The 14786-nt window shown below is 34.0% G+C and overlaps 1 protein-coding gene across 8 annotated transcripts in view; it reads right to left on the bottom strand.

Moving 5' to 3' along the window:
* The window catches only part of LOC144452143 (PDZ and LIM domain protein 5-like), a 54347-nt gene that overhangs the window by 26561 nt on the left and 13000 nt on the right, over positions 1-14786 (bottom strand). For 7 of the 8 annotated variants that reach the window (XM_078143173.1, XM_078143174.1, XM_078143175.1 and 4 more), the window contains exons 2-8: positions 12315-12466; positions 6148-6250; positions 5523-5704; positions 4889-5100; positions 2772-3101; positions 838-982; positions 543-628 (exon numbers count right to left, since the gene is read on the bottom strand). In XM_078143173.1, the coding sequence (XP_077999299.1) occupies positions 543-628; positions 838-982; positions 2772-3101; positions 4889-5100; positions 5523-5704; positions 6148-6250; positions 12315-12466 (1210 nt within the window). The remainder of the gene's footprint in view (positions 1-542; positions 629-837; positions 983-2771; positions 3102-4888; positions 5101-5522; positions 5705-6147; positions 6251-12314; positions 12467-14786) is intronic. The other variant, XM_078143179.1, reaches the window with a different exon arrangement.

Raw genomic sequence — 14786 nt, 5'->3', positions numbered from 1 at the left:
CTCTGTACTGATATGTTAAGTGAATGAAACCAACTCATTTTATCTTGTGTAACATCCAAATTTTTATTTAAACATAATGAATTAAAAGGTATCTTTTCCCTTAAAGCAACTATATATCTCTCCAGTCTGAATCTCCCTGACATCTTCAGCATACTGACACTAATTAAGTGATCTGGTCAAATGACCCCTGACCCCCTAGTGGAGTCATCAATATTTGTCTTTTCTGCATAGGACTTTTGAATATCAAAATGTACAGACTGCGATGCAGAATACATCGATGAGACTGCAAGATCATTTGGTACCTGGCTCAAGTAACACTATAAAGACAGAAAGGCCCACACTTACAGCTGTGGGGAAGACTACAGGACACACCCTAACATCAGATAATTCTTATCCTTGCAGGAAATACAATCACATTTACTACAATCTCTTTGTTTTGACACTATCGTACATAAAAGAAGTTTCAAATCACTTCAAATTGGTCATGCGTAACCTCTGCTTTGAGTTACAAAGCTATAGTTGTAATGTTTGAGTGTACAAACCTTGGTTTTTCAGGCTGCAATGGCAGTCAGCACACACAAAGCACTCTGGATGGTAACTCTTGCCTTTGATTCTGACAAAGGGACCACTGTAGGAAACAGAGAGAGATCATGTATTATTATACGTGACTGACAATGTGATGTGTTATAAAATACATATTGCCCAAATAAGGCCAGGCAATAATTGTTATAAAACACTTATTGCCTGGCCTTATTTGGGCACTAGTAGATGTCATATTACCCCTCATACAGGTAACAATTGTACAGTGCTTTGAGTACAGTGTGATGTATTACTTACACAATGCCATGGTCACATCCTTCACACATTGGAGTTGTCTGGGGTGGTTTGTTACTAATGCCTGTACCACCTGATGGTGGTCTTACACTGCGGAATCCACCAGGACCACCACCACCACCACCACTTGGAGGTGTTGATGCAGGAGCTATGAACAAGAAACAAACCAAATATCTTGCATAATTATACAATTACAGTGTAAACTGCAAATACATACCTGTAAATCTAAAACAAAGGATATTTTCATTTATTTTTAATTGCAGTTATTATAAAATTAACACAATATGGTTTGAATTTTCGATTGTTTTCACATCTCAGCTGGCTTTCACCACAGGCTTTACAAATTACTTTGAGTTTACGATTATGATTGATATTGTATGAATTACACCATAATAACTATTTGTGAAACAATTCATCACCATGACAACTATTTGTGAAACACATTCATCACCATGACAACTATTTGTGAAACACATTCATCACCATGACAACTATTTGTGAAACACATTCATCACCATGACAAATATTTGTGAAACACATTCATTATCAAGACAACTATTTGTGAGACACATTCATCACCATGACAACTATTTGTGAGTCACAGTCATCACCATGACAACTTTGTGAGACACATCCATCTTAACGTTGAATGGATGCCAAAAATTCATGGATTGTGCATAATCAGTAGCTAGCATGAATGGATCGATGCAAATAAAAAGTACACCACCACCCAATTTTCTTTTACTTACAATAAATTATCATTATATATATCATTTTAATTATGGAAGAAAATAAAATAGTCAATATTTCGAGTTCAGGTTCATATCTTCAGTAGTGGTATTATACAAAATAGTAATAAGGATCACAAAAAAAATGTTTTCATTTTTCCTAACACAATATGAAAATATGTAATATTTAGTTGTCTGTTCCTGACAAGGAAAGTTAACCAGGAAGAGGATTATGTGTTATGAAGCAACCCGTGGATGACGGAATGAAAACCGCATAGAGTGCTGATATGTGATTGGTCAAAGTACACCTGGCAACCCATCCAAAGCCACCAATTATGAAGCTCAGTGTTGTAAGTAAAATCCAAAACCATTTCTGAATGCAACATTACTGGTAATGTAACTTGTACCATGATTGTAATTGTATGTTGTCAATGTGTGTATGTAGTATAAACAGCACAGAGTTAGTAGCACAAGCAGCAACATCAATTTGAATATATGTATACATGCAGTGGCGTAAACACAGATTTAAACCAACAAAGACATAAGGACTAATAAAAAAATTTGTGTGGTTCCAATAACGCTCAATTTTTGAACAGGTGGGGTAGGTAGATTTTTTATTTTATTTTATTTCATTATATTTTTTTTTCTGTGTAAGCGTCTAGTCCAGGTTTTCCATTGTTTTCCAAATGGTCTCTGTGTTGTTTATTCCTTCCTATCAGATGTAAAGCCATTACAAATTGGAAGAACAGTTTTATTTTGTCTTTTTAAGTTGATGCCAGTTTCCGCATCCACTATTTCTCGTGAGACTTCACAATTTTTGTGATTTTATCATTTTTTTCTCGAGTATGTAAAAAAAGTTTAGGGTCGGCAGTGAAAAGCTAGGTGGGGTCGGGTAAACGGAACCAAACAATTATTTTTTTTTAGGCATAATGATATTAGACAGGCAAGGCGTTCAGCAAGATTACAAATTGTTATCAATGTCAAAGGTCAGAGTCATGTGATTTTACACCGTGATAATATAGTCAACTCTTTATCACTTCCCAGGGAAAATATTATCTTGAATTTGGACAAAATGAATAAATGAATGATGTATTATTTTCACTAAATTAATAGCTTCAATAAATCAATCATACTGAGAGAGGATTCCATGTAAAAGGATTGTGATTTGAGATAATTGTTACTACAGCTGATGATGGCTAGACGTTTTACCTCCGCTGCCCCCATACACATCACTACCGTCCTCATCAGCCACCATTTGTTGAAGCATTTTGAATGACCTTGACTGTGCTCCAGGATTTGCTGATCCAAAAATTCTTTCATGTTGATCATTTCTATCCACACCTGAGTCAGGTGACCTATAACTTGGCTCTGATTGGACCTCTCCTGACCTATCATATTCTTTGTTTCTTTCTGTTCCATAACTTGTAGGTGCATACTTTTCCTCACTCTGATAGGTCGGTTGGAGAGTAACTGAGGTGGTCACAGTCGAGGTGCCAGGAGTGTATGTAGAAGGAATTGTACTGGGGCTATATTGAGGCTCTTAGTTTTGAAAGAACACATACATGCATACATTAGTAGAGGACAAGACAGTTAGTAAATACAACATTCCAAAGTTAGTGTACATGATGTCTGAAAATAAACAATCAAACATCTCCCTATATGTTGAATTTTTAAAACAAAGCAGACATTGTCACAGTGACATATACAACATTTTGGAGTTTGCAGAAAACATGGCCCTCAGTTATAGACTATGTGCCTTTAATAGGAAAACATGGCCTTCAGTTATAGAGTATGTCCCTTTAACAGGAGAGACACATAGAACATTTCAGATATCATGTACTCTTAGGAATGATCACACAATGTCATACAAGCTCAATTAATGAACTTTGTTCATTTTCGCCAAACCCCTTCCTCATAAAGAACATTCACAAGCTTAATTGTGATATCGACACGTTTATATAATCTATAAACCATAGTAGTGGACACGTCACTATGATCGACGCATTGTAAAAACACTAACACATTAAAATACAGCCAGTATATTATATTACCAGTAATTTTTAATCAAATTATTAACATCTCATTAGTAAATACAGAACCTGTTATCATTGAAGGCATGAAAGTTTTCAAAACTTGGTTAGAAGTGTGAGAATGAAGTTCAGCAATTGCATTGACACCAGACCCCCTTCATCCCCTCTCCCACCACCACCCACACCCCCACTCCCACCCCAAACAAACAAAGTTCATTTACTGAGCTTGTGTGACATCATGTGATCATCCCTTGATAACGCTATCGTTTTCATAGTTCTAATTCTTGGAATATAATAAGAATTCAATTTCAAATTCACTACTATTTGAAGAAAAATCCTTTCATTATATTCCAAAATGATCATAACTATATTTGCAGAAAACTAAAGTGAAAGACAACACAACTACATACATAGAATACAATATGGAACATTTCATGCAGCATACAATGTATATGTCGATGTATAATGTAGGATGAAATAAAAATGTTTCCGCTGAGGAAACAAGTAAAACGTACAAAAATGTATGTAAAAAAAATTGAAAATATCTTTTCTATTTTATCTGGATCATTGAATTAGAATGCCATGGTAACATACGAATTGGACCACATGACTAGATACTAGTATAAATACAAACACACAGCACTGACTAGGTGGAGAAAAGAAAGACCACACCAACACACTTACCATGGGGTAGTGGACTTTTGGAAGTAGAAGAAGCAGAAGAAATAGAAGACAAGATAAAACACACCAAGAAAATATCTCAAGATTTCATATCTTATAAGATGTTGTAAATTCATTTGTCTACTAGAGTACCTCAACACACTGGATAGTTTATCAATAATAGTTCTATCCACAGTATCCATGTATGCATTACATATAGGTACACACCCAATAGCCCGTTTGCCAAAAAAATCCGTGAGAAATGGAGGGGGTGGGAGTGTTTGAGTCACACAGTATCAGGTGATTACACTGCCCTCTAGTGGTCAGTTGTAACCATTAACGTGACATTATAGCTAAGTTGGAATTAGGATTAAATTTTAGACATACAAGACAATTGTCTGATAAAATTGATCATGAATAAAGAATTATCCCATATGGCTCCTCTAATATAACACTAATGTCAGAACCTGGGACTGAATCCCGGGCCTTTAAACACGAGAACTGTTCACCATGTCTGATCACAGGTAAATGGCACCTTTTGTATTTCAATTTGTTTGAAAAAAAACTTTAATAATTAAGAAGAAAACAGTGCGACACTGCTGGGAGAAACTATTCTATGAAAGGGGAGTGACCTACCTGCATGAGGGGGAGCAACACCACCATAAGCAGGACTTCCACCACCACCACCACTGGGATACCCTCCTGCATCTTGATCCACCATATCCTGCAACATTTGGAACGATCTTGACTGAGAACCTGGGTTCTGATAACCTCCTCCCCTAGGCTGGTCACCTGCATGTACAGCTTGGTAGGATCCAGTACCAGTATCAACGGGGCCTGCTTCCTCACTAACGTAAACAAGTATGACACCATGTCAAGGTTTGCCAAGACAGCAGGGATTGTAAGACAGCAGGGATTGTAAATACATATTAGTATAAAGGTATAATTAAATATTGTGCGCTTCATTCTCTTTGGCAATTCGCAAACTATCCATCCACTTACCCTCCCCACTACACAAGTAATCAAACCCACTGTCCACTTACCCTCCCCACTACACTAGTAATCAAACCCTCTGTCCACTTACCCTCCCCACTACACTAGTAATCAAACCCTCTGTCCACTTACCCTCCCCACTACACTAGTAATCAAACCCTCTGTCCACTTACCCTCCCCACTACACTAGTAATCAAACCCTCTGTCCACTTACCCTCCAACTACACTGGCGATCAAAGTTAAATCTATATCGTGATTATACCATCCATTCACTTACCCTCCTCCCACTACACCAGTAATTAAGCCCTCTGTTTGTCCTTTGAAAGTTTCAGCAATATTCTGAGCTGAGTAAAGTCCAACAGGTGAATTGTATTGTAGATGAACCACTTTAGCTGTACCAGAACCTGGGAATGGCTTGGCTGTTACATTGTGACCAGTTCCAATGGCACCATATGAATCCTGGAGAAATTATTATATAATCTGTCAATATCTGATCACTCTATAAATTGCCACTTTATCAATAAATCAATTCTAAACCTATGGACATAATCAATAATCAATACATGGAACATTTAAGAATTGTTGATCGATCGAACCATAATCATTGTAGCAACCTATGCACCATTTATCAATCAATCAATCAATCAATCAATCAATCAATCAATCAATTAATCAATCAATCAATCAATCAATCTATTCTATCAATCAATCTATTCTATCTATCAATCAATCAAATCAATCAATCAATCAATCAAATCAACCAATCAATCAATCAAATCAACCAATCAATCAATCAATCAATCAATCAATCAATCAATCAATCAATCAATCAATCAATCAATCAATCAATCAATCAATCAATCAATCATTTCCTGACCAATTGATCAAATGACAATAGTTACCTGTTGGTCTGCCTTCAATGATACAGAATATGGTGTAGCATGGTGACCAGCCTGTTCTGCAGTCATTGGGGTGACCTTTGGTTTCCAGATCTTGGATTCTCCTCTAAAAAAATCAGAAAGAAATCACATGATTGATGGAGATAAATTCTGTTTTGAATGAAAATCAGATAAGACTGACTAGTAAATATAACCAATCACAAACTGTGTTTTACATGGGCAAGTAAACATAGCCAATCACAAACTGTGTTTTACATGGTCAAGTAAATATAGCCAATCACAAACTCTGTTTTACATGGTCAAGTAAACCCAGCCAATCACACCCTCTGTGTTACATGGAAGGTTTCTGTGAGGGCAATCAGCAGATATTTTTATAGTCCTTTGGTAACATGAAAGGTGAGACAGTATAGTTAAACACAAAGAAGGCAGGAAGAGGTGGTGAACAAGCTACATGTAATTGAAAGCAGATGAAGAAAGGCTTGTAGAAAGTATTCTGCCGGAAAGTGCTGAGTACAAGTAAAAAAGTTAGCATTTCCAACTTGTCAGTTTGCTCTGAAGGCTTTGTAACTTTCTATCAATCAAAAGAACAAGTACAATTCTGAAAGTGTTTACTTTAAATCCTTGGTTTGTCCATAGACAGAGGAGAAGCTTTTATACTGTCTATGGTTTGCCTGGGACTCAAAGTAAAAATCTTTCAACTCAGTATGTCAGAGATATTCATCATCATATAGTTTATTTAATCTGTCCACCAGAAATTCATGCTAATATTTCAAATAACATAAATAGTGTGATGTCCTTTGCTGTTGATGTACCTTCATTTTATCCAGTCAAGCATGTCTTCTCTGTTTATGAGATTTGAAATGGATATTGTAAACTCTCATGCTGACCTCAAAGGTCAAAAGCCAAAGGTCAGATCAGTATTGCATGCACAAAAATACCAGACCCCCCACGACTTTATGGTAACACTGTGTAGGAATTATTTCAGTGTTGCTTACACAATTCAACTCAAAGAAATTTTATTCCAAGATGTATAATTCCAGTATGTTCACTTTTAAAGAATTGTATAAAAAAAATATGAAATGTAACATAATGAATACACATTGAAAAGCTGTTGTATGATGTCAATTTCTAAACCACCACTGACAACAAAAGGTCATGACCTCATAACGGCTGTCGTGATAGTGTACATGTATATTATAATACTTGCATTGTATAGCATAACTGTACATTTATCTTGTTATTTTATTTACACTAATCGTGAACAACCTGCTTCACTTTATTTTAAATAGACTATTAAGTATCAAATACTGGTTACTGAGATATTTTTCCTTCTAGAAAATTCTGCCATTTTTTTTTGTCTGCAACTGGTTCTCTGATAATAAATACTGCACATTATTGTATCTGTTACATTACTACATTATTGTATCTGTTACATTACTACATTATTGTATCTGTTACATTACTACATTATTGTATCTGTTACATTACTACATTATTGTATCTGTTACATTACTACATTATTGTATCTGTTACATTACTACATTATTGTATCTGTTACATTACTACATTATTGTATCTGTTACATTACTACATTATTGTATCTGTTACATTACTACATTATTGTATCTGTTACATTACTACATTATTGTATCTGTTACATTACTACATTATTGTATCTGTTACATTACTACATTATTGTATCTGTTACATTACTACATTATTGTATCTGTTACATTACTACATTATTGTATCTGTTACATTACTACATTATTGTATCTGTTACATTACTACATTATTGTATCTGTTACATTACTACATTATTGTATCTGTTACATTACTACATTATTGTATCTGTTACATTACTACATTATTGTATCTGTTACATTACTACATTATTGTATCTGTTACATTACTACATTATTGTATCTGTTACATTACTACATTATTGTATCTGTTACATTACTACATTATTGTATCTGTTACATTACTACATTATTGTATCTGTTACATTACTACATTATTGTATCTGTTACATTACTACATTATTGTATCTGTTACATTACTACATTATTGTATCTGTTACATTACTACATTATTGTATCTGTTACATTACTACATTATTGTATCTGTTACATTACTACATTATTGTATCTGTTACATTACTACATTATTGTATTTGTTACATTACTACATTACCAGAAGTGAAAATTACAAAGACATCTGGAAATTTCTGTTTTCATATTTTTATTTTCTGCATGAGTATGCAAAATGTGTCTGCGACAAAAACTCTAAGATTTGGGTAGATTCTACACATTTCTGGAAATTCATTCAATATTTCAAACTCATTCTTGAGACCCAGAAAAATGGAACGATGTACGAGTTCTTTCATTTGGTCTTCATCTAAAGTTATAATGAAACTAATACGGTAAAATGGGTAGCTGTCATTGGACAATTCTTCAAGCAATACAAAATAAAAATCAGGATGTATTAAAATAATATTTTCACAGAATTAAAAAATTCCTCACAACTTCAGTTTGATAGGGCCAAGAAAATAAAAAGAATTATTTCTGGTCAGAACAGTTTGTCTAAAACACTTTTTTTTTTTTATAATTCTCAACAAACCTGTCACTTAATCTACTATTTATGGCAGTTACTGTTCTTTTTATTTAGTACTTTAGAGCAACTGTGTATGTGGGGCAGATGTCATTTGCTTGTTCATAATTGACTCTGCAGTTGTCTTCACTGAAGTAGGGAGTGTTATTTTTGTGTTTCAACATGGATATGCGGACTGCATGGACTGGGCAAACACGAAAAAAAAAAGACTGACGCAGGGTATTTAAGTGATGTGCGCACTGACCAGAAACAATTTTTTTTTTTTGGCCTAAATAAAATTTATAATACCACAACTGTAATATCATAATACAGACTACATTATCAGAACTTCTACAATTAGGCAATGACATAAATAATTATATCTAATTACAAGTCAAATCATGATAATTACTGGTTAAAGTTATTGAGATGCCAGAAATGTCACATACAATTATTTTGATAGCTAGTCTCATTACATTTTATTTCTACCGATGAAATGATCAAAAAATTCTGGTTGCATATCTCACACAGCGTGATCCATCCATAAAATGAACATACAATTTTTAGAGTCTACATTAATTTTTTATTGTATGTTATCAATTTCAATATTGTGAATGTCACTGGTCATATTAACAGCATATTTCATTGTGTCTTGTTGAAGTTGTTCAGTATGTTTTACAGAAAAGCTGGCATTCAGACTGAGTTCACTCAAATATTGCAACTTTTTTTTGTGCTAATTTTTGTAAGAAATGAATAAAATTTGTAGTCATGTATACATTTTTCATTCCAATTTTTTTTTGGACATATAAAATATAAATACATCAGACTCAATCAAGTAGAATATGTAGTCTTTTCAGTTGACAGTTTTACACCAGAATTTCACCTTATTTTCTAGAACGGTTAATATCAGTGTCAGAGACAGACCCTCAAATGAACCCCTGTCCAGAGTCTATGGTTATGAAAACACAGCTGGGCTAGAAGAGACCTCCCAGATTTTAATACATATATACAAAAAAATGTGGTGACCTAGACGCCATCTTTGCTAGTCATGGTATATAAAGATCAGTTAGAACATATAAATATCTGTACACTTCCTTACATGGGCCTTCCTCCATGCTTCATCTACTGTCTCAGCTGATATGGCATCACATTCTTTGCCTTTATCTGACCTCGTGTAAGGTCACAGGCAAGGAGCAAGCTATGCTGGAAAATTTCAAGTACACCAAGTCGGAATAGTAGAGCTGACAATTTAGAATAACCAATCAAAAACAAAATTTATATAAATTCAAAGTTGGTAAATGAAAGTTTGAGAAAAGCAATGTACTTTATTTTTGGAAATGATTGCCACATTGGAAAAAAAGTGTAAATTTATTTCAGATTAGTAGTCTCAACATGTACAACTGCTATTACATAAAATGGGGTAATGTTTGAGGGGGTCGTTACCAACAGGGATAATTATTGTCTAAAGTCATGCATGCGTGATGATGTCAAAAAACACCAGTGGATACTTTGCGAATGCTTTGGTGAGCTACTAGAATTTCTTTATGTAAAATGATGTTAAATTTATGAACATAAACTGAATGTTTGCACAGATGAGTTTTCATCATGATATTGTATTTAATTATCAACAGTATGGGATCCAAAACTTAACTTGTGCAAGTACTTGAATAGTACAGTACAGTATATTAAGTTTTACGGCTGAAAATTTACACTTCGCCATTGAAAATTCATTAATTTGTTTTGCTTTGCTTTGCTTGTAGTTTACTTTATGGGGGGGGGGGGGAGTAAGGGGAGAGCTATAATTATTTCAACTCTAATTTTGATCTACGACATCAACTATTATTTATTGTTTCCCGAGGTCAGACGTGATCAGCATAGCTATTTTCTGATTCCTGTTATCTATTCTTCTTTGGATATATTTATATTTGTGATATTAATTTTCCTTTCAAGTAATAACTATAATTCATTCAATTAATAATTTAGTCTACTTACAGTTAGTCACTATATTTTTGTCTCACTTTTTATATAAAGTAATGTAACCATCATAATTTGACCATTAGGTCACAATGTTTGGAAATAAACCATTTTTATTATTTATTACATCAAATGAAAGTATTAGAAAGCAATGGTTGTATAGTTTACTTTTACGAAGAAAACTAAAAAGAATTATTATGACTATTTATGTGAAAGAAGTAAGCTCTTAGGAGCCATGACTATTCAGTGTGCATCTAATGAATATTCATGTCTGCTAAGACCCATGATGCTTTGGTGTTCACTAACAGAAGAACAGATGTGAAGAAGAGTTTCAATTTAGTGTTTCTTGGCAACCAGTGAAAATTATGGGATGTGAAATAATAAAATTACTCTCCAGATCCTAAAGTTTATGAAAAAAAACCTTTATTTCCTGGAGTGGTGTTTCCCATTAAAATGACATACATGTTCTTTTAGATAAATTATCCTGAATATATTATCTTAAATACTCCAGGATGGCTAACACAATTCTACTAATGTCAGTGTCTTGTAGATTTATACACATATTTTCTCTTTGTCTTACTCTCTTTGTCCTACTGATTTATCTCGACTTGAACTGACTAGTGGCTAACCCTGCAATCTCACATGCAGACATACACCACATTTATGAGGTTAGACCAGCGTACGTTATCCATGTACAAATATGTGGTTTAAATACTTGACATTTGGAACTTTGTGTGACACCACATCAGAAATGTCATCTTGAAACTCAGTGAGACATAAATCAATGGGGCATTGCTTCCGGTCCACCATACTTCATATATTTTAAAACCTTCTCCAGAACTTTGAACATTTTTCCATGGATATTTTAGTATCAAATACAAGATACACAAGGATTACATATGGTAAATGTATGTCAATATACACATTTCAATGGAAAGACAAATTCCAACATTCTTTCTTGGATATTTTTATTTAATATCAAATTTAAGATACATATATATAAACAGTAAAGTGTTTCTCGTCAAGCCGTTTTGCTCAGGCTTCGCAGAGCTGTCTCAGTAGGCCAACTGCAAAGCCTGAGTGATACGGCTTCATGGCCAGAAACATTTTACTGTTTATTCTATATGTTCAAATGAAACTGCTTAGTGTATACATATATGTATACGTATGTATGTATGTATGTGTGTGTGTGTGTGTGTGTGTGTGTGTGTGTGTGTGTATGTATGTATGTATGTATGTATGTATGTATGTATGTATGTATGTATGTATGTATGTATGTATGTATGTATGTATGTATGTATGTATGTATGTATGTATGTATGTATGTATGTATGTATGTATGTATGTATGTATGTATGTATGTATGTATGTATGTATGTATGTATGTATGTATGTATGTATGTATGTATGTACGTACGTACGTATTTACACCTCTACTCACAGACTAGACATGGTTCATGTTGGCATCCAGACTAGGTCCATGTTGAAGCCTAGTTTAGATGCAAAGTGAATTGGACTTGCCTAACATATGTTGAAATGTCCAAGCTATGACACATTAAAACAACATGAGCTGATTACAGAAAAGATTGTGGTATAAAACTTACCTTGATAGTGTAAGGGTTAAATCACCAACGCAATTCTTTATTTTATTTTGTGCATCTAGATGTGTCATGTGTGTAGTGTCTTCGCCATCAATGCGTAACACGATGTCACTAGGCAGGACATGGGAAACAGATGCCTTTCCACCAGGTGTTATCTGAAACAATATGCAAATCAGACAGATAATTAGCCAATGTTCATTAACTGTACCGACTACACTACACCAGTAGTGTGACAGAACCCCATGGTACACAGGTGCAAATGTGGTATATTAGGGTATCTGTACGAATGATTGTAGTGTTCTACTGTGTTCTGATGTACTTTCACGAGCGTAGCGTAGAAATGAGAGGTTTTAATTTCAATCTCACTGGGAGCAAGTTCTTGTCATTTTATATATCAAACTAGTATGTATCTCTTCAAGTTCTAATCTCCTCATCAAGTATGCGTTCTCTGTAGTTGGACTGATCCTTATCTATTCATCAAACTCATATTATCATAAATGTAATCTTTCATTGACAAAGTTTATGGATATTTGAAACTAAATACTATGATACTGATAGCTAACTTTTTTGCAAACTGAGACTTTCTAGTCATACTTTATATATCATAAATTTTAATCAAATTACACCAAAGGATCACTCGTCATCAAAACATCACTAATAGACACAAACAAAATAAACATGTCTTAAAAATAAATTCATCAGGACAATAAATCATATTTAATAATTAAATAATTAGATACTATTACCCAATATTTTTCTTTGCTCAGCCAAGGAAAATATGTGTGAGCTAAGGGGCCTTGTTACTATGAGTCACCAGATGAGTAGTGACAAACCCTTAGGTCATGAGTATTTTCAGCTGAATGAAGAAAAATATTGGAGAACAACGTCATAATTATACTAGCGACGTTAATATCAAAGAAAAATCAGGGAAAGTAATGATAATTTTGGAATGATACAGCGGAACCATAGTAACAAGAGACACACATTGTCATGTCAAAGACACGCTGTCATGATGTAGAATGACCAGGGTATAAATTCCATATTTTTTTGTTCAACTCGGTTGTTACAAAACAAGCATGCTAATTACCAATCAATATCATTTTGTCTGTTCAATTTGACAGGCTAAGTTTGCTAGCTGTAGGAAATCTTAAATTTTGTCAATAGCTTGTTTCAGAAAATATGGTAATTTTATTTTATAGGGTTACATGGCTATATCAATTTTGGTGTCAAAATGTACACAGTAACTATACTACATGGAATGTGTATACAATAGTAATGATCATGATACATCTTTTGAGATTTTCACAAGAATAGTAAAACTGCAATTTTTATCTGAATCCGTGATTTTTGACTACATGTACATCATGTGCTTAAACCTCAGTTACCTGTTAAACTGGCAGGCTAAAATTGAGATAATCTGTGATTTTTAATTTGAGAAATAAGTTTCATGAATATTCAGTATGTCTACAAGAATATTTTACAATATTGACATACAGGGTCAGATGAGGTATTGATACACAAAGACACATGACAACTGTTTGTCATAAATTATTTGCTTTCACAAATTTATCACCTCATTAACCTTCTATTTTACCAGTACTGCAAACTTTCCTTTCAAGAAATATTTGAACATGAAGTGTCAATAATTTTCCCTGCATGACTGATGTGAAAGTGATTACCATTTACAGAAAATTTTATAAAACTGAGTCACTGCATTTTTCCCCCATGTCTGGCCATGATTAGGGATGCATACATATGGTCATGTAAAATCTGTATTTTGACCTTTCAACTCTAACCTTTGACATGTCACCCTGCTAAGTGCCTGTTAGCTGCAGTATTAGCTCCCCAGGATTTTTTTTTTCAGGAGCCTGGGCATCAGGTCAGCTGATTACATGCAATTTGCAGTGACTGGCAAAGACAAGATGTCATTCTGTCAGCTCATTCCCGAGGGTGTCTGCAAAATCCATTCTTGCGAACCAGAGCTGTTATTTTTTCTGCAACACTGCGAAATAACGAAATAAAGTCTGTTGATGGCACGTTTTGGATGGTGCCACAAAAGAGACCGTAGTTTAAAATCATAATGTTTAGGAAAGTGAAATAATAAACTCTTGACAATTTTCTACCATTTTGACATTTGGTTTGAAACCAGATTTTATTGTACAACTTAAGACTGTTACAAGAGGGCTACTACCTCTTTCAGGAAAAGAACCTAACTTTAGCTAATTTCTGACTTTTCTGTCCTTTGGATAATCTAGTTCCTATATGATATTGTTAAGATTTACACCTCCACTCACTAGTTTAGTTACAGATCACCTTGGCACCCAGACTGTCCTTTGGTTAACACACTTTATGGTTATTGCACTCAGTTGAATCCCCAGGGCTGTTTGTTAGTGACCTCTGACCTTTGATATTTTGTATATAGGATGTAGTTTGTTGATTTCTATCTTTCTGTCTACTTGATATGCTGGCCGTTAC

Source organism: Glandiceps talaboti, chromosome 22, assembly GCF_964340395.1.
Source record: "Glandiceps talaboti chromosome 22, keGlaTala1.1, whole genome shotgun sequence".
Classification (NCBI taxonomy): domain Eukaryota; kingdom Metazoa; phylum Hemichordata; class Enteropneusta; family Spengelidae; genus Glandiceps; species Glandiceps talaboti.
This window is presented reverse-complemented; position numbering and strand designations above follow the sequence as displayed.